The 26,459-nt window shown below is 33.8% G+C and overlaps 1 protein-coding gene across 2 annotated transcripts in view; it reads left to right on the forward strand.

The window, feature by feature from the left end:
• LOC149068736 (protein kinase C and casein kinase substrate in neurons protein 1-like) overlaps positions 1-26,459 on the forward strand; it is a 39,989-nt gene that overhangs the window by 3,819 nt on the left and 9,711 nt on the right. The window contains exons 2-8 of one of the 2 annotated variants that reach the window (XM_089251280.1): positions 14,058-14,289; positions 14,894-15,093; positions 16,737-16,874; positions 18,244-18,470; positions 20,951-21,071; positions 24,593-24,700; positions 25,677-25,843. In XM_089251280.1, the coding sequence (XP_089107406.1) occupies positions 14,076-14,289; positions 14,894-15,093; positions 16,737-16,874; positions 18,244-18,470; positions 20,951-21,071; positions 24,593-24,700; positions 25,677-25,843 (1,175 nt within the window). In that variant the 5' untranslated portion in view covers positions 14,058-14,075. The remainder of the gene's footprint in view (positions 1-14,057; positions 14,290-14,893; positions 15,094-16,736; positions 16,875-18,243; positions 18,471-20,950; positions 21,072-24,592; positions 24,701-25,676; positions 25,844-26,459) is intronic. The other variant, XM_089251281.1, reaches the window with a different exon arrangement.

Raw genomic sequence — 26,459 nt, forward strand, 5'->3', positions numbered from 1 at the left:
GACCGTCCATCCCTTTTGGAAAGAGCGCAAACCAGCTCTCATTTTCTCGCAACCTTTTTTATGGTTTTCCCAGCTTTGAGGTGCGAATGCAAGTTGTTCTCCTATTTGAAAAAGTCTCTCGACATATAGCAGGCAGCCCTACAACACGGTACTGATGTAACATTAAAATTCAAGCATTTCCATCTTTACTTCAGAATATGAAAGACGGGTGGCAGCACAAACATGAAACAAGGGCAACTCAATGACATAAATATGTCGGGGGGCCATGCATACACTCATAACACACATTCTTCAACTTGTGCGGATTCGTCAGAAATGTGTGTGATGTACATGTATGGTTGAGTAGTAGTAGGTCTAGCAGTTAGAGATATTCTTACTTGTACCCATCAGTGAAGTTGTTTTATTCTAATTCGTGTGGGTCGCTGGAACCCATGTTGTTGGACACAAATCTGGGTCCTTATGAAGCAAAAGTGTATAGGAATTTTAACACTTTTTTATTTCCTGAAATCTCGGGTATTTGATGTGTCATAACATGCCACTGCTTCACTGAGCATTAAACTTGATCACTGTGTCTCTAATATCGTCATAAAAAGAATCGGCACAAACTTTCCAATCATTTATATTCACCAGTCGTTCCAGAGCACAGTATTTCACGTTTGCAAGGCATTTTCCCATTATATTAAAGGATGTATGCCAGAGACTTTTCTAGTTCGGTGCCCACATCTGGAACTCTGTCAAAATCTGTTCTGACATGGAAGTACAACTTCTAGTTAAAATGTGGTGCTTGGTCCACCTTGTAACATTGCCAGATTTATTTTGGGAACTCAAGAAACTTTTTTTTTGGCACACTTGTTTGAAAAAAACAGTAGAGCTGACGAGAGCACTTTGAAGCCAAACTTAAAAACATTCTAAATAATAATAAAAAAGAGTCAAACTTTTATCATCTTGGAGGTAAAATACATTTAAATTTGCCCTTAGAAATATAGTATTTATTCACATTTGTTTGAAACTGCTTGTTGGGTGGATCACTTCACTTACTTTTCTGGGCAGCGGGTTGGAGCACTTGGGCTTCTGCATATGTGAGTGGCGTTATTAGGACCTTTCTCTTGCACTAACTGTGTGTATATTTGTATATTGTTAGTTAAATATTCACTGGTAAATATGGGGGGGGGGCATTTAATGTCTAAAGTCAATGAAAAGTTTTTTAAATGTTTAAGTGTTATAATTCTTATACCATAGGAAAGCATGGGGAAACCAAGTCCTTGCACTATTTCCTTAAAGGCATCATTAACATGACATCCTTATTAAACAACCAGGGACAAGAAATTGAGATTTGCGGTGCTAACTATTGGAGTGGTGTGTTGCCGAATTCTGACGTGATGCTTACACATGCTTTTGATGATTATTATTAAGATGATAGAAAAAATACCCAGCACTGCCTGAGTTTTCTCCACATACTGGGAACATTGAAGAAGTGACCAACTATTGTAAAGGGGGTCTCGTAGGCGGAGATAGACATAGAAGTCTGGGGGGGGGGGCATGGTCATTATTGCTAGGGGGCACGATGATGATGGTGTCAATACATATATACATTAGATTAGTCGACTCCACCTTTGACGCTGGGGGGGGGGGGGGGCAATGCCCCCTCCATATCTCCGCCCATGTGGGGTCTATACATGTAGGACCAAGAGAAAAGTTGTCTTTTTTTCGGTAAGGCATATATTCAGCCAAAATTTTGGTCCATTTTCCAGACCCTTCACAAAATTCTGGATCTGAAAAATGGACGCTTCAGAAAATACAAATTAATGAAACCATAATTTGGCATTTCATTGCTTTTGTGATTAATTAACTTAGCTTATTTTGTTTCCGAAAAATTAGTTATATTTTTACAAATTAATAACCCTTTTCACAAAAACGAGGGAAATTTTCACTAAAGCAGGGCTCTGCAAAAGGAAAGTCTGGTCAGACTCCTGTCCAGTCCTGAAACATGTCTTGAACACATTATTAGTGAACAACAGTAACCAAAGTAAACGTTTGAAAAGTCATTAATGGGATCCTATTGTTACCCGACAGTTTCTTTCCCAGCTCTGATGAACTTTTAAAGTTAGGGTTACCAGAATTGAAAACTGAGAAAAGAGGATGCCTACACACACACAAAGTAGAACCACTAAAACAAGAACAAATAACAATCAGTCTCCTGTCATTTCTAACGAGTTGTTCACACAGTCTGGTCAGTTTTATTGCTTTGCCTAGAGCAAGGCAAGAAATTTTCTCTATCCTCGGAAGGTCCCCCCCCCCTCCTCTGGGAGTGTTGCTTTTTTGCCAGAAGTTATTTCACCATAGGAATCAGCATTGATCATTGGATCATCCTTTCACCCCACAACATTAGCTGTTGATGAGCAAACAATTGCATTTTAAAAATGGAGATATTTTTTTCTTCCAGAGCTGTTTTTCGTATTGTCTTTTTCATATTATCCTGGAGCAAGCAGGTCCATGGTCAGAATAGCATCCGCCCTGCTTGGAGGCAACTTGGGTTCTTGTATTCTAAGAATTTTGACGTGATTGGTCAAAATGTGAGGGAAAACATCAGATGTTTCAAAGTGATAAAAAAATTTCCAAGGAAAAATATAAAATAATTCCAAAAACCTAAAAAAGGAGGACAAAAGGGTAAATTTTTTTAAACGTAAGGAGGGTGCATGAAATGACATAAAAAAAGGGATTTCTAGTAACCCTATTTAAAGTGGCCTATTGTTCAATCTTGTCCTGTTTGGTATACAGTGTAGCCTGGCTGCAACGATACTTGATATAACGATGAATCCCTCTTCAACATTTTTTCAAGTCTTGTTTGGAAATGCCTGTAGTCTAATATTAAACTGCTGCCTCTCGATATAACTACAGTATAATCTCTCTACAACACCATCTTTTCTTGGTCCGTTGTGTATGGTTTCACTATATATTCAAAATTTGGCGATGATCTGTGAAAAATTGTAGATCACACAATCAGTTTATAACAACCACGGCTGAGCAAATGAAAAACCACTACCTTATATCAGTTTGAACGAAAGAATGTGAAACGATGAAAGACAAAAATTACCTTAGATTTCTTTTAAGGTCTTCTCTTACCGTTTGGCTAAATATTTGCAAGTATGGCAGGCATAATGAAATTTACAGGTTTTCCATAGGATTATATATATATTTACATAGGGCTAGGATTAAATGTTTTTGGTGGATGTTTGCCAGCTTTAATTAACCAAGCTTACGTTATTTCATTTTCAGGCCTGACACTTGTTCGAGTGTGCATACTTTTGCATCTATATACTGAGTCTTCAGTGGAACCTCCCCTAATGGACACTGCCCGTTAAAGACACTTTTTGTCCTGTGGAATAGGGTTTTAATGTATTTCACTCCCCGTTAGCAGACACTCGATAGCAGACAGTAAAATCAGACAAACTCTAATTTATTAATTTTTTTTCATAGACAGATTCCACTAATTTTTTCATATTCCACTAATAAGAATTTAATCCCAAGCTTGTGTTGGTAAATATGATAAATCATCAATTAATTACTTAATTAACTGAACATTTTCATTGCTCTGTCAATGCTATCCATAGGGCTACTAGTAAATGTTTTTGGTGGATGTTTGCCAGCTTTAATTAACCAAGCTTCTTATGTTATTTCATTTTTGAACCTGACACTTGATCGAGTGTGTACAGGATGATGAATTTGAATGATGATGTCGGTTTTTTTTGTAGTCCAATAATAGCTGAATAAAGCCAACATTACAAGACTGATAATATTTTGAATGTTTTTATCTTTTTCACACTTATTTTAATTTACTTTTTATCATAAAATATGTGTATGTGCACGTATCATGTATAAGTAAAAATAATTAGTTGGTTTAATGAAGAGAAGAAAGGTTATAGATTTTATCATATTTATCAGTCTTTCCATCTTTATTTTGGGAATTATTCAATCTCCTGTAAAAGTGATAAATGTAGTGAAATTTAATCAAACTTTCTTTATGGAGACAATTGGTAATTATGCATAGCCACTAGTGCATCACTTTTACACGCACAGTAGCATATACATTTCAACATTAAAATGTTCTGAAACCAATTGTAACTGCAAAATCAAACTTCATATAGATGTGAAAGTCATATAAACAAGGTTCCGTTGTATATCATACCTCCCCATTAGTGGACAAAACTTTTGGTCCCTTGAGTGTCCGTTATCGAGAGGTTCTACTGTATTAAATCAAGATAAGATATAGAGAGAGAAATGATTTGAAATATTGAATTTGCTTTCAAAAATGCTCTCATTGGGTATCGTTTGCATTTTGAGCATGGTCCAACAGTTTTTCCTTTTTTCAGTGTGGTCCAAGAGATTCACCCTTTCATTGAAAAATATATTCCCCCTTAATTGTAAGTAAGTGGGCAGAAATTTTTGAAATAAAATTGCCACTATTTTCTAGGTAACTGATGGTTCTTTCTGTAAATGATTGCTAATGCAGCTAATAATATTACAATATATGAAGGAAAAAAATAAACTGTAAGCTAAAATATTTTCTGAATAGCCTATATATATGCCCCAAATATAAAATTTTTACTTTGAAGAATTTAGCAGACTAGAACATCTTGGCAAATTAAAAAATAATTAAGGCAGAAAGCCAAATTTTATTGCAGTCAAGCATATTTTTGTTTTTCAAGAAAAACAGCTGTTTCTTTTCACTGGACACAGTGACCCTTTCTGTGTTGGTAGATGCACTGTGATAATTTCAAAAAAAAAAAAATTGTGTTTCCTCAGACTTTTTAAAGATCACGCATAAAATTTTAGGTGCCAGTGGCAGTTTTCTAGAGCGGCCTGGGGTGCTTAGAGTTCTTCAAGCCCCAGTATATATATTGGATTCAGTGGATTTTTTTTTCTTCTTCACTGTAATATAATTGTATAATATTTAGGGCTCTTTTCTGTGTAAAGAAAGAATTGCATTACCACGGAGATAACATAGTTTTGCATAATAATTATGAATAAATCTTGTCACAAGCCTATGGCAAAGCTTGATGAGTCCCAGGTGCTATGTTGCCATGGTGACCAAAAAATTGGTACTGGTGCCCAGGGCCTGAACTAGGGGGGTGGGGGAAGCAACTGTCCTGGATGGCAAAATTTAGGACGGGCAGTTTTAGATAGGAACAAAGAACACAGTTATAAAATTATCGAACTTTAAAGCTGTATGGGGTTGCAAAATCATTTTTGCCCTGCTAGTGCCTAAAATTTTCTATGTAGGCCTATAGTTAATAAGTATGAGTCTGAAAACAGCACAGATTTTTTGGAATTTTTATCAACGTATCTACTAACAAGAAAGGGTATCATTGGAAAAGTTGAAAGAACCATAATTAGGTTTGTTTTTCTAGGTGAGAATATTTTTGACTCCTGAAAAAAATAGTTGCAGTGCCTAGATTTTTTTTTTTTTTTTTTTTGTGATTTGTCAAACCCTGGCCTATGATGAATGAACGCTTTTCTAAAAATATTATTTGTGTGCATAAGCCTCGTATTTTGGGGGTTTTTTAAATAAGGGAGAAAGTATCATGTCCTCGCCTATAGAAATGAAATAGTAATTTTTTTTATGACTAAATAAAGACATGATAAAATCCTCATGGTTATGGCTGTCCTGTTGATTCTTTGGATGTTTGCTTTTGAATGATATTTTTCTTTACATCATCAGTCTTTTATTGCTCATATCTTTTGCCTTGGAATTTTTTAACACCATATCTTCTGACACATGCTGATAACAAAAACAAAGCTTGTGTATTTTGTTTTTTCCCTTAAGTCATATCCAGCGATAAACAATATGATGAAACACATTCACATTAAAATATTTAAAAGATATTTTGTGTTGGTGGCTTCAATTAACCCTGTATGTTTAATTATTATTTTTTCACTTGATCCAAAGAGCAGATCTATGATCTGATCAATCATAATTTGATATTCTTATCATACTGTATAAAGGGACTAAGTATAACAAGCATATCGAAAAAAAACCATTTTTTGGTAAATTTACTTTTTGTTGATGCGCCTAAAGCAAAGCTCTAGGCATTGCTGTGTTTTTCCTGTATAGAATTATGAATCTTCCCTAATCCTCACAGCATGCATGGCTTAAATAAGATATTTTTTTTCGGGGGGGGGGCAAAATTTTCCACCTCACCCCTCTTTCCTTCCATTGTAAAAATCTGTAATTTTATGATAGTATTTTTTGCTTCTCCTAAAATTTGTTGCCCTCGTCCTTAGTTTCAGCCCTGAAAAAGGATTCACTCAATACTTACAGATAACCAGATCCAAACTAAATGTTTGTTTGATAGCTTGACTGATGCAGGGAATTTTTAACACTGTTGGCTTTTTTTTTTTTTTTTTTTTGCAGCTTATTTGAATGTATGTGCACATTCTTCTCCTAAACTTGAAAAAAGATGTTATTATAATTTTTTTTAAAGCAATGGCTATGAATAGTTAAGCCTCTCTTTTTTGTGTTCATCTTTATTTTCTTCGTTTCATTGCTTCTTCTCAAGCCAGTGAATGTAGAATTTTCCAAGGATAAACAGATTAATTCATTCAATGAAATTGAATTGATGTAACCACTTCCGATGGTTTCAACCATTGCCAACAGACATGCTTTACCTTCATGGACAAAACATTAATGAAACACCTTGATTGAGACCATTGAAGTTGGAAAAAAAAGATGAAAGATTCTTTCATCTATTCCATTCATAGATTCCTTTGAATTAAAAACCCACAGATTTTTTAAATAGTACTTGATTTACTCACAATTATTTGCTGAATGTCAAGATTTTCTTCATCATGTTTTCATTTGACATCAGGTAAAACTTGGAGCTGTATTTGAAATTCATTGCAATAAAGATATAAAATCGTGTAAATTTTTTCTATCCTCTTGCGAAATTGTCAAATTTTATCAATTTGTTTAGTTGATTTTGTTCCATAAAATACAAATGCAAACAAATTTAAATCCAGTTTAATTATTTTTACCTTCAAAGTGGTGGTCCTTAACAAGAGGTCCATGGACCCATTGGAGGCAGGGCTTAACAAATCGGAAAAAAATTTAATCGCCAGCCAAATTTCTTAGAAGCCAAGTTTGGTTTCGTTGCTCAAGAAAAGTAGTCCTAAACAATGTTTCTTCCACTTTGACTTTTCTGGGACTTGATCTTTCTCCATGTTGAAGACAAACTGTCATGAAATTGAAAAAAAAACAAGAAAAACATTGTCTCATCAATAAACTGTAATCTAGTAACAGCATATAGAAATCTTTATGTGTCAATATGTGTTTTCTAGTCACTATAGTGATTTCACACCTGTCCCTGGAGAAGTTTCAGGAGGGGGGTCTGTGTGAGTTGGGATGAGTAAACTATTACCTTTTTATTTCTACATTATTATTCACTGAATATTAGTCTGTCAAGAGGGTACATGGCCTTCATCTTATGGAGGGGTCCCTGTCAGTCTTGTTCCTCTCTTCTAACGATTGCATGCCACACGTACTTTGCAAGCATTCACAGCCTGTTCAAATTCTACCCTTCGTATCAATATGTAAGTAGGTCTCATCATAACATCTTTAATCCCTCAAATTTTGCCTCAATAAAAGAATCCATGGAAGGTTAAGAACCCCCTTTTTTAAGGAATTATGTGTAGAACTATAGCCTATGTTTATTGTATTTGAAATTTGAGGGATTAAAGATGTTATGATGAGACATGCATATTGTTACGAAGGGTATAGAATTTGAAGAGGCTGTGAATGCTTGCAAGGTACGCGTGGCATGCGATCGTTAGAAGAGAAGAACAAGATTCTAAATGAACTCGGACAATAGAATTTGAAGGGAGAAGTGTGTACAATGGAAGGCTGCTCTAGTTTTAGCAGTACTTCTAGTTCATGTAAATAAAGGCGATTATTTGTTTCCCGAATCTTCGTTCCTACTAATGTCTACCCATCCTCAAATCCTTGGCGAAGAACCCCGGGGGAGATCTGCGTGATAGGGCAAATCTCTCTGATGACAGGAGCTTCCATGAGTGACCAGGCAGCGCGATGCGACAATTTTATAAATACGCTGTTTTAGAAGTACTTTATGCTGTTCTACGTGACATTGATGTAGTTAGTGCACAAATCTCCAATTTGACATCAACACACTCAATCAGCCATTTCAAATTGATTTGAAATTGATTGTCCTGGTCTGATTAATCCATGTGTGCATGCAATGACTATTTTGGAACAATATTATATCAAATCATTATGCTATTATAGAGCAAGGGTGTCAAACTCAATTGTCTCTTGGACCATTTTCTTCAAAATTAGCTTTCAAGTGGGCTACCAATTATTAAAAATTTATATTTGAAAAATCTGTTGCCTAATAATAAAAAAAATTATTAATGATAAAAATAGGTTGTTTGGTAATTACGATTTGTGTTAAAAATTTGTTCACTTAGAATCGAAGGGAAGTAAAAGAAGAATTATAAATAAACCATGAAATCTATTCTACCTACCCACCAAGATTTTTATTGATCAACTGTTGACACATAGAAAAATAATTGGGAATATTCTCTTCTAAATGGCTTTTAAACCAATTCAATTTGCACATACACTTGCCCGAGCATTAAAAATGTGTATCATTAGATGATCTCTTTCTTTTGCAGTTGGGTATTTAAGTCATTCAAACGTCCCGTAGCATCAATTAAGAATTTCACACCCATGTCTTATCATTAAGAAATGAAGCATCTTGATACTTCATTTTTAGGAAATTTTGGCTCATTTAAAAGTAAAAACAAAAATGTTTTTCAGAACTTTGTGACAACACATGACAACCAGTATATTTCTGTGTAATGAGGTTGCCTCTCAAATTCGTTCCCCCAAATCTCTAAGAAATTATTGGAATTGGCAGTACTTGAAGGACTTTGGATCAAATGAAGTTTAAAGCATTTGTCAGAGGCTTGAGAATGCTTCTGCTTATTTCCAACTCTTTGTAGTGAAATTCCTGCTGAGAAATGATGCAGTGGAAAGATTGCAGTTTAAGAATGTTGAAATACATTTCCTAAAATTTTTCTGTAAGTCTTGAAGCATATCATTTATATTTTTGCCAGCCGTGTTAATATTCAACCCGAAGAAAGAGTGCCATTTGAGCCATGTCTTGAGTACCTGAAATTTTGCTGAGCGCTATTAAAAAACACTGAACATTTGAGAATATTCTTTTAGCAGGTCACGTGAATTGTCAGCCTACTGCTGTTATTCTTCAGACCAAAATACATCTTGATAAAAAAAAATATCATCAAATGCTCGCACATAATTAAGATACATTTTCTGAGGTTTTTATAGCATTCATTCCGTGACCAAGGAACCGTCGCTATAATGCTTGGAATGTTTCTCGAATATGTAGCTAATCTCAAGCACTCCCACTGCCGTTTTTGAAGATAAATTCTCTTTTTTTAATAAAAAGTTTTTTTTTAAATTTGATAAAAGGACAATGTGTTTTTCAGATCTTGTTTGGGTGTCGTGGACAGCTGTCAGTTCCTTCTGGGTTCTGCACGAGTTTGACACCCCTGTGTTGTAGAGTATCAAAATAAGTAGAATTTTTGCTGGATTTGCATTCAAAGATTTACTTAATGAATTGTTTGCCTTCAAATTTTCAATATCATGCTGCCGATTTGTTTGTATGCACCTGTGACTTTGAATAACAAAAAAAAAAGTTTTAGTGGATGGAATTCTTAATTGTACACATTCATTTTGTATGCCTACTGATAAAAAAAAACCATCTTTTTTGAAGTATGTGAAAATCATACAGAATTTTTTTTTTTTTTTTTTTTTTTTTGTGGATCAGCAAATATGAACCATAAATTGATTTTAAAGGAGCTGCACCTGCTTGCACATCATAATTGAGAATTCCATAGGCTTTTTTTTTCTATTCATCCATCTCCATCCTGCCTGAGAAGAAAATCCTGCTTTTACAGCAGCAGCAGCAAGATTCGTATGCTTCCTTTATGGAATATGTGGAAAATTTCTGGGAAAACAAGGGAAAAGAAAAATTAGTTTTCTAGGGTTGAGTGACTTGAGACTGTTCCTTGATATGCTTTGCTGATCATTCAAGATGTGATCTCCCCTTATTACTTTTCTTTTATATATTTTTTTTGTTCTCTACCAGTCTGCATTTTGTTAGTGGAGCATTTGGCAGGAATTAACATAAATATGCTTTTGTTATGCCCTCAGGGCAAGTGACGTTTTCTTTTTGTACACGTGAAGGTTTTTCATCTTGATTTGTATAATCTCTGGAGTATGATTTTCATTGTGTTAATTTTCCCCTGTCACATAGTGCCCTCATTTAATTATATGGCTGGCTGATCATTTTTATTTTTTTTCTGAAAATCATCTTTGTCTGCATATACATGGAAGTTTTGTTTTTGCAGAATAATTTTTCAAATAAATAATTTGGTACAAAAATTATATCAGTAAAAATTAAAATTTCAATGCAATTGAAAGAAGGAAAAAAGTGGTAAATGCGCATGTTTTGATAGTTCGACCTAACCTCACTCAGCAGTTAATAGGGTGTTGACCTTGGTAGTCTAGTCCATTTAAATGTACAACTGGTAGGACATAAGTTTGGGTAGATAATCTGGGAAATGAAAAATTGGGAGTAGGTAGGTACAATTAAGAGATTGTCTGCAGTTATTTTTGCTCTTGCTATATTCCTGGGCTGGATAGTTTTATTGTGCTCTGAGGGAATTTCTGCTGCCGTTGTTGACAAGAGAAAAAATATAGGCGATTGGATCAATGAGATATTCTTTCTGGATTGTCATCATCTTTCTGAATGCTTCATTTTCTTCCTTCATATTTTATATTCAATGTCTTCAATGAATGAAGAATAGAACTTACTTTAAAATTTTTTAGCTAAAGTACAGCAATATTCAAGCAAATAATTAGAGTTTATTTGATATTAGATCATATATCCTTTGTAAATTCAACATGCCCGTGAACACTTTTGAGATATGTTTTGGTTGAACCTTTTACAAGCCAGATTCATATTGATTTTCATCTTTTTTTTTCTGATTTTTTTGGTTTAGACACTATATCAACCAAGAAATTCGTTAAAAAAAATAAATTTTACTGTTTTTCAAAAATGGCTGATTTTAGGGGGAAACAAATTATGGCATCACTACTGAAGTGAATGAAATTTTTGTTTTAGAATTCAAGTTCGGAATCTCACATCTTATAAAGGAAATCAAATTCCTTCCTGCTTGACATCTTTTTTTTTTTAATTGATAAACTTGATATTTCAATGGTTGTTTTTAAAATTAATCATCAGCCAAATATGTTTCTGCTTTTTATGTATAATTATTGAAAATTATGGCTCGAATTACAGTTTCAATGTCTTCAAAACACTTCCTTGTTTATCTACCTTTATTTTAAAGTACTTGAAATTTCAAAAATGTGTTTGAGTTTGAAATTATGAACTTCTGATTAAGATTATGTTGCAAGTGTTTTTCTGGTAAAAAAAATTGATTAGTTAGCAAGAAGGGGGAAAAAAAATCAAACTAGATGTGTCAAACATGCAAAACTGGAATACACAATGTTATTGGGAAACCAAGTTAATTTATTTGTGCATCAAGAATTTTCTCTCAAGGGCATTTAGTTTCTTTTAATAGCAGGTGTGTGTTATTTGATCATGGGTAGTTTCTTCTCCCCCCCCCCTAAATGTGATCTAATTTGTTCTCTCTCTACGTATGGGTTGATTGCACAACAGCCTCAATTAAGCTTGCAACAAGAGCAGCATTCATGCTGAGGAAGGGAAACCAGTAAACTGTCTTTTCTGACCTGGTCACATGGCTGACTGATGTAGCTGTAGCTCTCTTTAATCACATGCATACACAAGTGGCGTGAACTTAAACTATGGGGGGGGGGTGAGCTTGAGGCAATTCCCTGCTGTAATTGCTGTCTAACTCTTTCAGTTCTTTGTCAATGAGTTAAGAGAGAGGAAGTTGAGAACATTGAGGAAATTACTCCCCTCTGATGGTTGATCATCTGTGTTTCCTCTGTTTTTATTTGCATATTCAACCATCATTTTGAATAATAAAAATACACTTACTTCCCTTCAAACATCATTTTGTTAAATAAAACTCATTTCATAATCATCCCACTTAAAATTCCTGATGATTATGCTTTTATTCTACCAGTAATGACTTCTGACTGTCAGCATTATACTACTAGAAAATATTCATCTATATTTTTTATACCAGCGTAGTTGGGGGAAGGGTGTTGGATAACAGAGCACATCTAATAATCAAGCATCTACTGTATTATGAGGCCTGTGATACACATACTAATGCAGCCAACAAGATTATTGGTAACATTTGCATGAATGTTACCAATAAGCTTATTGGCTGCATATGTTGAAAAGCGGAATGCTTTCATGCTATGTAGTAGCATGTGTGTAATGGGCCTGAGAAGTAAGAACAATTCAGAAATTTTGGGAATTATACCAGAGTTTCTACCATAACAGAAAGTGGTCCAAAATAAATTTTGACCTTTTTTTTTTTTTTTCTCCTAGAAAATATGGATGGTCTGTGAGTAATTTGACTGCAGCCTAAATTACTTTTTTGTTTTGTCGAGCACTCCCACTTGGATGGCTGTTTGTATGAGGGAGGGGGTTAATATTAATGTGCTAAGTCACTTTACAACCAGATAAATATGGTATTTTTTTAATTTGAGGTAAATCCTGACTTCCCCAACCTTCATATTTTTAAATTTGCTATGAAATTGGGGGGGGGGGATATATGTAATTGTCTACAGAATTTGAAATAAAAATTCTAATTTTTTGTTGAGGATAAGCTGCAACTAAAATACTTAATTATTTTTAAAAATCATTCTATTTTTTCCCCTACTTTAGCTAACATGTCTGAACATTATTAGACCTGAAACCTAAGGGGCTGTTCAAGTATTACATCAGCAGATTTTCAGCCATTTTTGACACCCTCCCCCCCCCCCCTACCGTCAGTAAAGTCAGTAAAATTCCCCTACCTCCTACGCATTTCTTTTTTGGTGCAAAAAAATTTTTTTTTTTTAAATTAAAATTTTGGAAGAAAATATCTTTGTATGTTGTTATAATAAATTTCTGTTAATTTCAATGTCATTTCAAGGTTAAGAACTCAGAACCACATTTGGTCCTCTGGTGGTTATCTGATGTGACCCGCCACCTCAAACCTAATTTTGTAAATGTAAACTTACCACTAAGCGGTACATTTACAGATCGCTTAAGTGATCTGTGGCACAATTGCAGAGCATTTAAGCTGCTTGTGGCACATTTTCAGGCCACTCAGGTAGGCCTGTGGCACATTTACAGATCCCTTGAGTGACATGTGGCACAGTTTTAAAGCACTTAAGCACACCGTTCCCCCTCCCCCAGTGCAGTTCTCGTTCTCTACATCACTCAAATTATCCGCAGCAAATTCCCAACTTACTTAAGTGAGACATAATTATGGATCTCTTGAGGGATGCATGGCACAGTTCCAGAGCACTTAAGCTGCACGCAACACATTTCTAAAGCACTTGATTAGCCCAGACATATTTCCGAATTGCTTGGAGGATCCACAGAACATTTAGCGATCACTTCAGTTGCTCTGTAGAGGACTTATCAATAGGGGGAATATTACCCCAGGTGCCCACAAACTAGCGAAAGATTTTTCTAGTTTTTGGCACACCAAGTAAGATGCCATTAAGAATACTTCTTATTTTTATAAAGTGTGGTTGATGATATAAGCATCATTCACCCCCTCCCCCATGTCATCAAATCCGAAACCCCTCCCCTCTATCGATGCTGACATAATACTTGAATGACCTCTAATAAATAAAACTTGTGAGGTAATAAAGTTAATTTTTTTTTATAGAGAAAAAAGAAGCGGCTGTACCTAGAGAATTAGGGATGTAATCAAATGTCATGCTAATCTTCTCATCTAAGAATAAATGTTTCAAGTTTTGTAATACTATCTTAATTATTGTGAAATTGTTATTTTTATTCATACAGATCCATCAGTGGTTTGCCATGTCTCATCATAGTGATGATGGTCTGTTGATTGCTAGTAGTGACAGTTTCTGGGAACCTGGAAACTACAAGAGGACCACAAAACGTATAGAAGATGGCTTCAGATTATCTAACGACCTCATTACATTGATTCAAGAAAGGGGAGATATAGAGAAGGTGTACGCGAAGAGCTTGAAAAACTGGTCAAAGAAATGGAATGAGCTTATAGAAAAAGGTAAATGAAATTAGGATTTTTGTAAACTATTATATTTAGTTTATTCTTATAACTACATAATCTGAGAAATTATGAACTTGTGAAATGTTTGTAGAGAAAAGTATTTCTTAGTTAGGCAAGTTCTAGTTATTGCACATAGCTTAAAACCTTTGAATAGTATCTTTCAATATATTTATATTCTCTTATTTTTTGAGAGACACAACTTATTAAATATGATTGCGGTAGAGAGATGGTTTTTCAGGTAAAATGATTGCTTGTGTTATTATTTGATACTTTTCCAACTACAGAGGTTGAAGTCAAGGATGTTTATAGGCTTTGAAATGATTGTGTAATAGTTATTTTTCCCCTTCAGACCCATGTGGAATTTTTTTAAGTAGACCCTGTTAGATGGTTTTTACCTAGCAAATATTTCTTCTTTCATCGTATTTAGCTATTTACGACCCTGTCAGGTAAATTTGTAAACAAAACTTCATTGATAAAAAAATTGACCACCATTATTGCTATGTTTAATTATCAAATGGACAGTAAAATGAATGTTTGTGTATTATTTACATTCATCATGGAAATAGAGATGATTTGTGTTTCTTAATTTGTTTTTTTAAAGGTCCGGAGTATGGTACCACAGAAGCAGCATGTAAGGCCTGTTTGAATGAAGCTGATAGGCGTTGTGATATGCATTTGAGGGTAAAAGACCGTTTATACTCAGAGATGATCAGCCAGATCAAACAATGGCAAAAGGACAACTACCATAAATCAATGATGACTTTAAAACAAAAAAAAGAAATGGATGAATCCTTCAAAAAAGTGAGTTCAAAGACTTACTTACTCGAGTCAAAATAATGAAGTACACAGAAAAATAAGTACTGTGTATAATATAAAAGTTGTATATAAGCTATAATATATATAAGCCAATCCACCCATTGAGGACCACCAAAACATGTATATAAGCTGTGACCCCAGAAAACAGACATATTTTAGAGAAGAAAAAAAAAAGTAACAATTAAGTTAGGACCTTTAACCCTCTGACTGCTCAATTTGTGGACCGAAATTGCTTCAAAAATTGCGTAATTTTTTTCACTCAAAAAGTGAAGTTTGAGCGGTAATACCACGTGCCTTCAAATGCCGCAATTTATTGGACAACTAACGACATCTGTTGGCCAAAACGTAAATGAAGCGTCTAATACTATATATAATTTTTTTTCAGTTATTAAACGGGGAAAAAACGGGATGCGCTTCTCAATAAAGGAAGAAAAACACATGCCCGCGGAAATCACGGGATGAGCAGATTTTGCTACATTTGAGTTGCCCGTGGAAATCGCGGGATGAGCAGCCAGAGGGTTAAAATGATTTTCCAATTCACATTTTTCAGCCAGAATTTTATGAGATAGCTATAGCATTGTCCTTCCAGTTAATCAATGGCTATCACATATATCAAGAAGGTGGGAGGGGGGATGAACAGTATTTCAAATTTGCTGGCAGGTACGCTATATGGCTAACATTCTTCACATAACTAAACTGGTGTACTCATGATGTGTGTATTAATGCTTGATTTTTGAATACTTTTTGTGCAAGGCCATCTATTCTTATGGACTCACACATGTAGAGCCACCCCTTATGTACAAGAGCACCCCCCCCCCCCCCCCCGCGCGAGGCTCTTGGTCCTCAGAGCCTCGCGCCTTGGGTCATTAGCATAAGCAGATAAAGGTTTCTCGAATGGGGGAATGTTTATTCTCCCCACCCCCTCTCATTCTGATAAGAATGGAGGGAGGGGGCCTGTATCTGTCTATGATCCTCAGTGCATTGCATATCCTGGATACCTCTATGATGATGTTAAGATAACCCTGTTTTCATAAGCCAGATGAAACCAGCTTTGTGAACAGCATTAGGCTCACAAGCTAGAGTTTAGGTACCCAGGATACCCATTCTTAGGCTGAATTTTTTTCTCTTACAAAAACTGACCTGTATGCAATGCTTCCACTCACAGTATAAGAACAAATTTTTGAACATCACTTGGCTTATACACAAGCACGTATAGAACGTGGTCATCAATATAGAATGAAATAATGTTGTTGTTGTTATTTTAAATCATGTGAATGTTGATGAAATCGAGCAATAGATTTAAACATGCCACTTTTGAGTGAACTACCTAATTTAATGAAAATAAATAACTAACTTCAACTATTTCTGTTTGGTATTTATTGATGTTATTAAATATGTTTGCCTGAAGACGCAATAATGAATACTGCTATCCTTATGCTCATTATTGCGTTATCATCGTGTATGGGAATGCCGAAGCACTAATGATGCACTTACAGAATGCATTCACACAATGATGTATTTACAGAATTTTTTATAGGTCACTTACATTACTTAATGGAAAAAATAATAATTTTAGTTATTGTGTAATTAATTGTGTGTGATTTATACCAGTGATGTGTTTCTCACAGGCTCAAAAGCCCTGGGCCAAATTGCTGTCTAAAGTGAACAAATGCAAGTCTGACTACCATACTTCTTGTAAAAATGAAAGATCTGCTTCAAATCAAGAAAGAAATGCTGCGAGTGATACCTCTTTGTCACCTGATCAGGTATGTTTGAAAAATTTTCTAACTATTTTCAAATTTAATATTTTGAAGTTTATACAGTGAATTTAAAAAAAAACAGCACATTTCATACACACTAATAGTCAGGTACTTTAAACAAGTTAAAGCCAACAGAGCAGTGCTATATTTTTCTTGTAAATGAAACTTCTTTTTATCTACATGAAATAATCTATACTTTATTACACAGTTGGGTTTCTACTGGTATCTTAAAAAGGGTAAAAATCTTGCATATAAATATATACACAAGATTTTTACAGTTTTTAGCATACATAATTAGACTCTGTGTATTGATAATTAATATGCACAGTAACAGTTTTTTCTATTAACTAATGATTAATAGTTGTTTAAATAATAATCATAAAAAATTCAAATAAACTTAGGCTTTAAGTAAAAAAGGAAAATAAGAATTGTAGGAACAGAAACTGTTGTAACATGGCCAATGTTTGGGTCTTCATCAGCAGCATACTTTAAATGAAGCTGATGTAAAAACTTATTTTTATTTTTGCCCCTCTTTATATCTATAAATTCTAATAACTTATATTTTTTACTATTCATATATACTTAAATATACTACAGTGAAAAGCCTATATAATGATACTCGAAGGTACCAGAGAAACATATTGTCATAAAGGAGTTATCATTATAAATGGAGTATATTAACACTATGAATACTGCTATCCTTATGTTCATTATTGCGTTATCATCGTGTATGGGAATGCCGAAGCACTAAACTAAACAAGATGCATCGCTTAATAGTATGGAGGTATACAGTTAGTTGTAATGAAAGGATGTGAAGTGTTGAAGAAATTTGGTATTTTTCTCAGTTCTTTTTATCACAATTTTGAATATATTTGACCACAATTTTTCAGATGCTGAATTAAATAAAGAGAAGAAAAGGTACACAAAAATTATATTTTCAGTTGCATAGGATTTTAATTATTATTCCCTCATAAAATATTTTATTATTTGTTATTTCAATTTGTTTGAAAATAAGCATATTGATAAAATGGTGCATTCTGCATGCAAATTGTGTTTAATTTTGATTAAGTAGACCCTTTTCAAGCCTGTATGAGTATAATGAATATTTATATGGCTCTTTTTGACATCTTTGTGAGATAAGGGATGCCTGACTATATTTATTGAAAAATAAATGTAGGAAATGCTTTGATGAACGAGATTCTACTCTATTAGCAATGATGGAATCTTGTCATATTATATCTAGTTTTATATGTCTAAAGCTCCAAGTATGAATTTGGTGGTGCGTTATTTTGATTCTAGCATTTATTGCTTTTGGAATTTTAATTTTTAGTGGGGTATCTGATGCTAAAAAAATGAAATTCTCTTATTCTTCCAGGTAAAAAAGTTACAAGATCGTGTGATAAAATGCAAAGAGGATGTTCAGAAAACAAAAGAGAAGTATGAGCATTCACTCAAAGAGCTGAATGAATATAATGCCAAATACATGGAGGACATGAGTGTTGTTTTTGACAAGTGTCAAGATTTTGAAGAACGGAGACTCAATTTCTTTAAAGAAGTCCTTTTCGGGTTGTGCAATTGTCTAAACATTTCTACAGATCCAGAGTAAGTATACTTAGAATTGTGTAAGTATATTATAAAAATAATCCATTGCACATTGAAAATGTTCATAGATTTTTTTTAAACTAAAATTATTTTCCTACTTTTGTTTTAGACTTTATTCAAATGGATACATTGAAGTGCCAAAAAAATTGGTTTGAATAATTAAATGCAACTTGTATTACACTGTCACCTCTGCATATTATATTTTACATCTTTTAGTGCATCTGATAGACATTATATGGAAGATTGTAAAGCTGTTTCTGCAGTGAAAATGTTAGATTACTTTGATTTAAGTTGGGGTTTTCAACGTATGGCCTGCAGGCAACCCACATTGAGTCCTCAGAGTTTTTTCATAGCCTGCGGAAGTTTTTTTAGAAAAATGGCTAAAAACATTGAAAATAAACGATTAAGAAAAATACTAATAAATTGATTACACCAACAGGATAGTTAGAGACAGAGCATGAGGTCCAAACAGTTTTAACAAACAAACTGAGGGGAATCTTCAATCTCTAAAAAGGCATATGTACCTACAGAATTCACAGAAATTCTAAAAAAATACCTTCATGAAAAAATAATTTCAGAATTGATGAAAAAGAAATAAAGTTGAAATTAATGAAATAAATTTCGGAATATTGATAGTAAGAACATATAATCAGATATTATATATTTAATTCTGAATCAGAATAATTCAGGGAAATAATTTCAGAATAATTCAGGGAAATAATTTGAGAATAATTCAGGGAAATAATTTGAGAATAATTCAGGGAAATAATTTGAGAATAATTCAGGGAAATAATTTCAGAATTATGGAAAGAAATTCCAGAATTATTAAAAGAAATTTTAGAATTTTTGGAAGAAATATTTTCGAGATTAATTTAAGAAATAATTTCAAGATTAGTGAAAAACAATTCGGAATAATAATAATTTCAGAATTTTATTGGAAACAAAATACTTCACAGAATTTTTAAAAGAAATACTTTCACGGAATTTTTAAAAGAATTAACTTTGGAATTATTCTAATTATTATTTCATAATTGAATTTCGTAAATTTATTTCATAACTAATGAACTTTCTAATTAATGGGACAATAATTCCAAAATTGCTGAAGGGAATTATTTTTCAAAGAAATATTTTTTCAGAATTATTGAATTTTTTTTCCAAAATTGATGAATTTAATGTTTTTAGAATTAAAGAATTAACAGGATGAATAATTACATAAGATAATTATAAGTGAAAGTAATTTCAAAATAATTATAAGTAATTTGCAGTAAGAAAGAAATTATTTCAGAATTAATAAAAGGTTTAATTTTCGAATAAATGAAGTCTTCAATTATTTTGGGCCCTTGTTGACCCTTCTGTTAAGATAAAACACTGCACATATAGATTCCATCTTATAGTTCTAAATACCCCAGGTCGGTGACCCAGTCTCTCTGTGTGAAGCTTCAATTTGACCTGTGATGTTTAAAAGGTTGAAGACCCCTCTGATTTAATTGATACTCATTGTGCAATTTGATGGATGAAGGTTATACATAAGTGAGAGAAGTTAGAGCTTGTGAGATCGATCACAGCATTTCCAAGTTAGAGCCAGTGTATGAATTTTCTTGTGTGTTTATTCACATATTTTGTTTTATTATTATTATTGACATAAATTTATGTGAGTAATTTTTTTTGCATTGCTGAAAAAAGTTTCCCAATATTCTTTTTTGTAACCTTGATTGCTCAGTATTCTTCATAAGAGGAAAAAAAAAATGTAATTTGGGGTTTCATTTATCTTAGTCATGCTATGATTATTATTAATTAATTAACACATATTATCATTCATTTGCTCTTTTCTCCATTGTTCCACTGTACATGTGTAACTATGTATACCATTGTTAATTCTTCAATTATGTATCTACAATAATTCAGCTTTAAAATGTTCTGTATAATTTTTTCCCCGTAGTGTACGGAAATAAATTGAAATTAATCATAATTCACATTTTTTGATGCTGTAAATGATGCTTTCAATTATTATTTTATTTATTTTTTTAGTTTGACTGAACCCCCCCCCCCCCTCCCCCCATCCAAAATAGTGGGAAATTTCAATTATAAAAGTTTTAGATCTAAATAAATATATTTTTAGAGCTGTAAAAGGGGTTAAAATAAAAAATTTTGAAGCTAATAAAGATCTTTACAATGTAAAGATTTGCTTATTTTGTTTATAAAATTTTGCATAGATGTCAAAATATTATCTCACAATTTATTCACCCTATTTCCTTGGTCACTAACCATGTGTACACACTTTTATCCTCAGGTATCTTTGAATTTATGCATTAAAAGAATTAGTTTAGCCTGTTTGAGATATTGGAGGTTTTAATCCTGATAATTATTAATTTAATTATATTGTGAAAAGTTGTGTGATGAAATTAATCTTTATACTTTTGCATGTTTCTTGTTCAGACATTTATCACTGCATTCATTTTTTTTTCCATGCATTATTTTAGGCTTCCACAGATATATGAAGAGTACAAACACTCCATCCAAAACGCTGATGCAGCAAAAGACCTAAAGTGGTGGTCCAACAACCATGGCGTAGGAATGGCCATGAACTGGCCTATGTTCGAGGTAAGATATGCTTACTCATTTCTATATTTTTATTTTTTATTATTCTTGTTTTTCCTAATTATATATTGTAAATACACTGTCCAAAAGTTAAGTATAATGCAGCACAAACCACCATTAGACTACGTTCGGAGGCATACTCAAGATCGAATTTTCAAAGGGATACATAACATTTGGGAAGGGGAAAGCACAAGAATCTACTCTAAAAAAATTTCTAATCTTCTAAAAGCATTTTAAATTTACAGAAATTGATTAAGATGACACACAAAGATGTTTTCTTTTGATATTTTTTTTTTTCAAAAATGTTTTAATTTCTGATTGTTTTGTGATAGAGCACGTGCCCCTCCCATATGCCCCCCCCCCCCTGCATACCACTATGACCACATCTCAATCGATTCTGACACGGAAATCACCAAATGCAGTATACACCAGTGTTTCTTAAAGTAAGTAGCCTAGTATTGTCCTCTGCGGGAAAATTATAGTTACTTATACAATGTAGGATGTCACTCAAAAAGTGGGCAGGGGATGAGAGAAAAAATTTCCTGGGGGTGAGGAGATGCGGAACAAAAAAGTTTTAGAGAAACTACTATGATCTATACAAACCATACATGGCCTGTATGTGGTGATTTCCTCATCAGAATCAGCTGGGCAACATGGGGTGGGGGGTTACGCAAAAGGAAGCATGCCCTCTCCCACCAAACCATCAGAAATTTAAAACATTTTTGAATAATTAAAAAAAATTGTAAAAAACACCTTTGCGTGTCATCTTAATCAATTTCTGTAAATTTAAAATGCTTTTAGAAGATTGGTAACTGATAATCTCTTTTTAGAAAAAATTCTTGCACTTCTTTCCCAAATCCTGTGTGCCCCCAAAAATTTGATCCTGCATATGCCTCAGAACATACAGTCCAGAGTGGTGGTTTGTGCATTATGATTGACTTTTGGATATGAGGGTTCTTGTGAGTTGAGTTTAATTATAAAGCAACTCTTTTGCATTGTTCACCTGCTTTTAATGTCATTTCATAAGTTCCTCTTCATGCAATTGTAGTTTAATTTTATCCCTTTAATGGAAGTTGGTTTTTGTTGAGTTCCCTAAAGATATGACACCACGTTTTCAAAAGATGTTATTTCTCGAATTTGCGATTAAACTGTAAAATAAATAATATTGTCTTCATGGCAAAAATCGCAACTTGTATATGTTCTGCGTGAATGATTTAGATAAGTAAAAAATTAATAAAAATCTGTTTTTAAAGAAGACACCCATGTACTACATTCTCCTTTCACTATTGGCTTTTTATTATTTCATTATATGCCATATTAGTTTTTAATTTTACCTTTTTAGTTTTTTATAATTGCATTTTTAATTGGGTTGCTGTTTTTTAGAAATATACACTGAAGAGCCAAAAAAACTGGTACACCTGCCTAATAACGTGTAGGGCCCCCGCGAGCCCGGCATGGCATGGACTCGATTAATGTCTGAAGTAGTGCTGGAGGTCATTGACACCATGAATCCTGCAGGGCTGTCCATAAATCCGTAGGAGTAAGGAGGGGGGGTGGAGATCGCTTCTGAACAGCACGTTACAAGGCATCCGAGATATGTTCAATAATGTTCATGTCTGGGGATTTAGGTGGCCAGCGGAAGTGTCTAAAGTCAGGAGAGTGTTCCTGGAGCCACTTTGTAGCAATTCTGGACGTGTGGGGTGTCGCATTGTCCTGCTGAAATTGTCCAAGTCCGTCGGAATGCACAATGGGCATGAATGGGTGCAGGTGATCAGACAGGATGCTTACGTACCTGTCACCTGTCAGAGTCGTATCTAGATGTATCAGGGGTCCCATATCACGCCAACTGCACACGCCCCATACCATCACAGAGCTTCCACCAGCTTAAACAGTCCCCTGTTGACATGTAGGGTCCATGGATTCATGAGGTTGTCTCCATACCCATACACGTCCATCAGCTCGAAGCAATTGGAACCGAGACTCATCAGACCAGGCAACAACAGTCCAATGTTGGTGTTGTTGGGCCCAGGCGAGGCGTAAAGCTTTGTGTCGTGCAGTCATCAAGGGTACACAAGTGGGCCTTCGGCTCCGAAAGCCCATATCGATGATGTTTCGTTGAATGGTTCGCACGCCGACACTTGTTGATGGCCCAGCATTGAAATCTGCAGCAATTTGTGGAAGGGTTGCACGTCTGTCACGTTTAATGATTCTCGTCAGTCCCGTTCTTGCATGATCTTTTTCCGGCCACAGCGATGTCGTAGATTTAATTTTTTACCGTATTCCCGATATTCACGGTACACTCGTGAAATGGTGGTACGTGAAAATCCAAATTTCATCGCTACCTCGGAGATGCTATGTCCCATCTCTCGTGCGCCGACTATAACACCACGTTCAAACTCACTTAAATTTGGATAACCTGCCATTGTAGCAGCAGTAACTGATCTAACAACTATGCCAGACACTTGTTGTGTTATATAGGCATTGCCGACCGCAGCGCCGTACTCTGATTGGTTCCATATCTCTTTATTTGCATACGCATGCCTATACCAGTTTTTTTGGCTCTTCAGTTTATGATGCCCATATTTGTTATGGACATCTTTTTCCTCAGCCACCTACCTCATTGGGCATTTTGCCTATCATGGCCTTTGTATTCGTATATTAATATTGATTCACTTGAATTTTACAACTAAAGATACAGTTCTGATTTGAAGAGCTAAAAAATGTGCATCAGGCGGAAGAAGAAACTGCTGTGATCAAAGCAATTATTGACTAAATTACTACCATGTGTCCAGAATTGCATTCTGGCTAGGCATAGTTTCTGCATGACAATAGGGGTTATTTTCAAGAGGGCATTTCCCCAAGACATAATTTGGAGACCATCAAAATAGGAACCTTCAAATTTTGGTATCATTTGTTTTGTCTCAGTTTTAAATTTTTGCATCAGAAAGCAGAATCCAAATATTTTTGCAAAGTTTGTTGAAAAATATTGTATTGATTCAGCTTTTGATAAACAAGCATAATGAATGGCCGATTCAATTTAGCAATGGTGGTATTAAACAGAATCTCCATCATTTTCTTTTCTTAACCTTTTTATAAAATATTTTTTTTTATTGAGAAAAGAAAAGGCAAACCTTAAAAATGTTGTCAAAATTATGTCTAATTCCCTTGTAATGCTTTGCTGCTAATTTAAAGTACATAATTTTTTTTATTGGAACAACAACATTGATATACTCAGTGTCATACATTACACTTTATTTTGTATTACAGAATATTTTGATGTTTACTCCAGGTTAGTAATGGTGCCCTTAATTTCTGAAATGAGCATTTCATTCATAAAATGGCTTATAATTTGATGAAAGAGCCTGAGTTTTGTGAGAAAAACCTGTGATAAAATAGAATGGTGATTTTATTTCACTTTTTAAAAAAATCATCTTAGTCTGAAGACAGAAAAGAAAAATTATCTATGTATCACCACTTTTTTTGTTTTAAATCTGCGTTGTATGCTTCGGCTGTCATTTTTTTAGGAGTACTGTGAGGAGTTCCGGGACATCATTGGCAAAAGCAAGAAAGGAACGTTCCCTGAAAGTGGAATATTGCTTGTAAATCAACACAGAATTGGGGAAGACCTTCCTGTATGATTTCCTAAGTTTCACATTGTTTTTATCTTTTGGGGCACCTAACAAGTCTTCCTTTACTAATCCAACTATGCTATCAATAGTATCTCATTCCTTTTGTTTTGTTCTCTTTTTGTTTTGCTTTCTCCTAACCCTAAAAAATCAGTTAGATTGCTGTTTTTTTCTCATCAACTATTTAACTCATGCAATCACGAAAGTGGATATATGTGGATAAAAAAAAAATACTCTTGTGTAGGATTCTTTGTTTTTATAAACAACAGCTTGTGTATTTGCTTTAGGTATTTGTAATATCTCGTCAACAACTCTATTACCCGATCTGAGTTTATTTTTTAACACTGTCCAATACCTTTCTCACTGATCCTCACTTTTTTAGCTGTGTTTCAAAAACTGCACATGCAAGCAATGTGGATATAGTCTCATTTTGTGTAAAAACTGATTTTGTAGAGGGAAAACAAAGTCTGGCTTATTTCGGTATCAATACTTGAACAAGCTTGGAACCAGAACATTTTTGACCGACTCTGATTTCTCATTTGATGTAATTTTGCTGCACAGTCGATTGATTTTTTTCATCATGAAAGCTTTTGTTTAGTGCTTCCTAGATCTCATGTGATTGGATTGTGCATTTTGGTGATCATAAAGCTTTTATATTCGACACAATTCTGGAATATTACCAATCTTTCTTTTTTTTGCTTTGCACCTACCACTTGTTTCTCGGGAAAAAAAAATTTTTACTTTAGCAAAGGCTGTACATGTGTGTGTGCTGTTGGTGGTGGATTCACTTGATTTTTATTAAAGTTTGCATGCATGTTTCATTTCTTCATCTACATTAATATAAAGTTGTTATGTATCTATGTTTAATACAAGTTTTTTATTCTTTTTGCGCTGCATATTTCTTTTTTTTTCTTTGTTACTTTTTCAGACAGGGAAAAAAAATTAAGAACATAACAATTTTGTTTGTGTTATCATTTTGCAGGAATATAACCCAGACTTCCACAATATATCCAAGAAAGAGAAGAAATCACATAATAGTGATTCTGGAGTGACCCTTACGAGTATTAACAACCACAATAAAAACAACAGCAAAAATATCAAGAACAACAAACCCAAGGAAAATTCCAACCAGAACTCTTCAGAAAACATGTAAGTGTGTCTGTGTATTTCCTTGTTTTTTTGGTTTTTTTTCAAAATAGGGGGTATGTATTGTACAGCGGTGTGAAAATCCTATATAATGATACCTTACTATACTCTATATATCAATTACCGCCTGTATAATGATATTACTTTTAGTTCCCAATGCACTTTTCACAGTGCTAATATATTCAGTCTTATTATGTAACAATATATTTCTCTGGTTCCTTTAGTATTGTTATATAGGTGTTTCACTGTATTATAGATTGTGTTTATCAAAAGAAATTTTAAAATAATGATTTTACAGTAGAGCAGAAAAAGCCTGCTTATCTAGTTCAACTGAGACGGAAGATCAGTCGATTTAGGAAAAATCTGCAAAATTAATTATGCCTGTTTTGCATATTGAATCTTTCAGGTACTTAATAGAATAACATATTGCATTGCAAAAATACCATGTAAAAATTAGGCAAAAATAAAAGTGCAAAAAATTAGTAGATTAAATTCTGTAGCGCTGGTAGGGTACTCACATACTACAAATTATTTTATACACACACACTGTAGAAACATAAGATCTCTTTTAAAGTTAGTTTTAAGAAAGATCTGTTTTCATGAGAGTTGGTTGAGAGAT

The sequence above is a fragment of the Pholcus phalangioides genome, unplaced genomic scaffold (genome assembly GCF_987345545.1).
Source record: "Pholcus phalangioides strain wild (caught in Gottingen) unplaced genomic scaffold, Ppha-v1.0 ptg000024l_1, whole genome shotgun sequence".
Classification (NCBI taxonomy): domain Eukaryota; kingdom Metazoa; phylum Arthropoda; class Arachnida; order Araneae; family Pholcidae; genus Pholcus; species Pholcus phalangioides.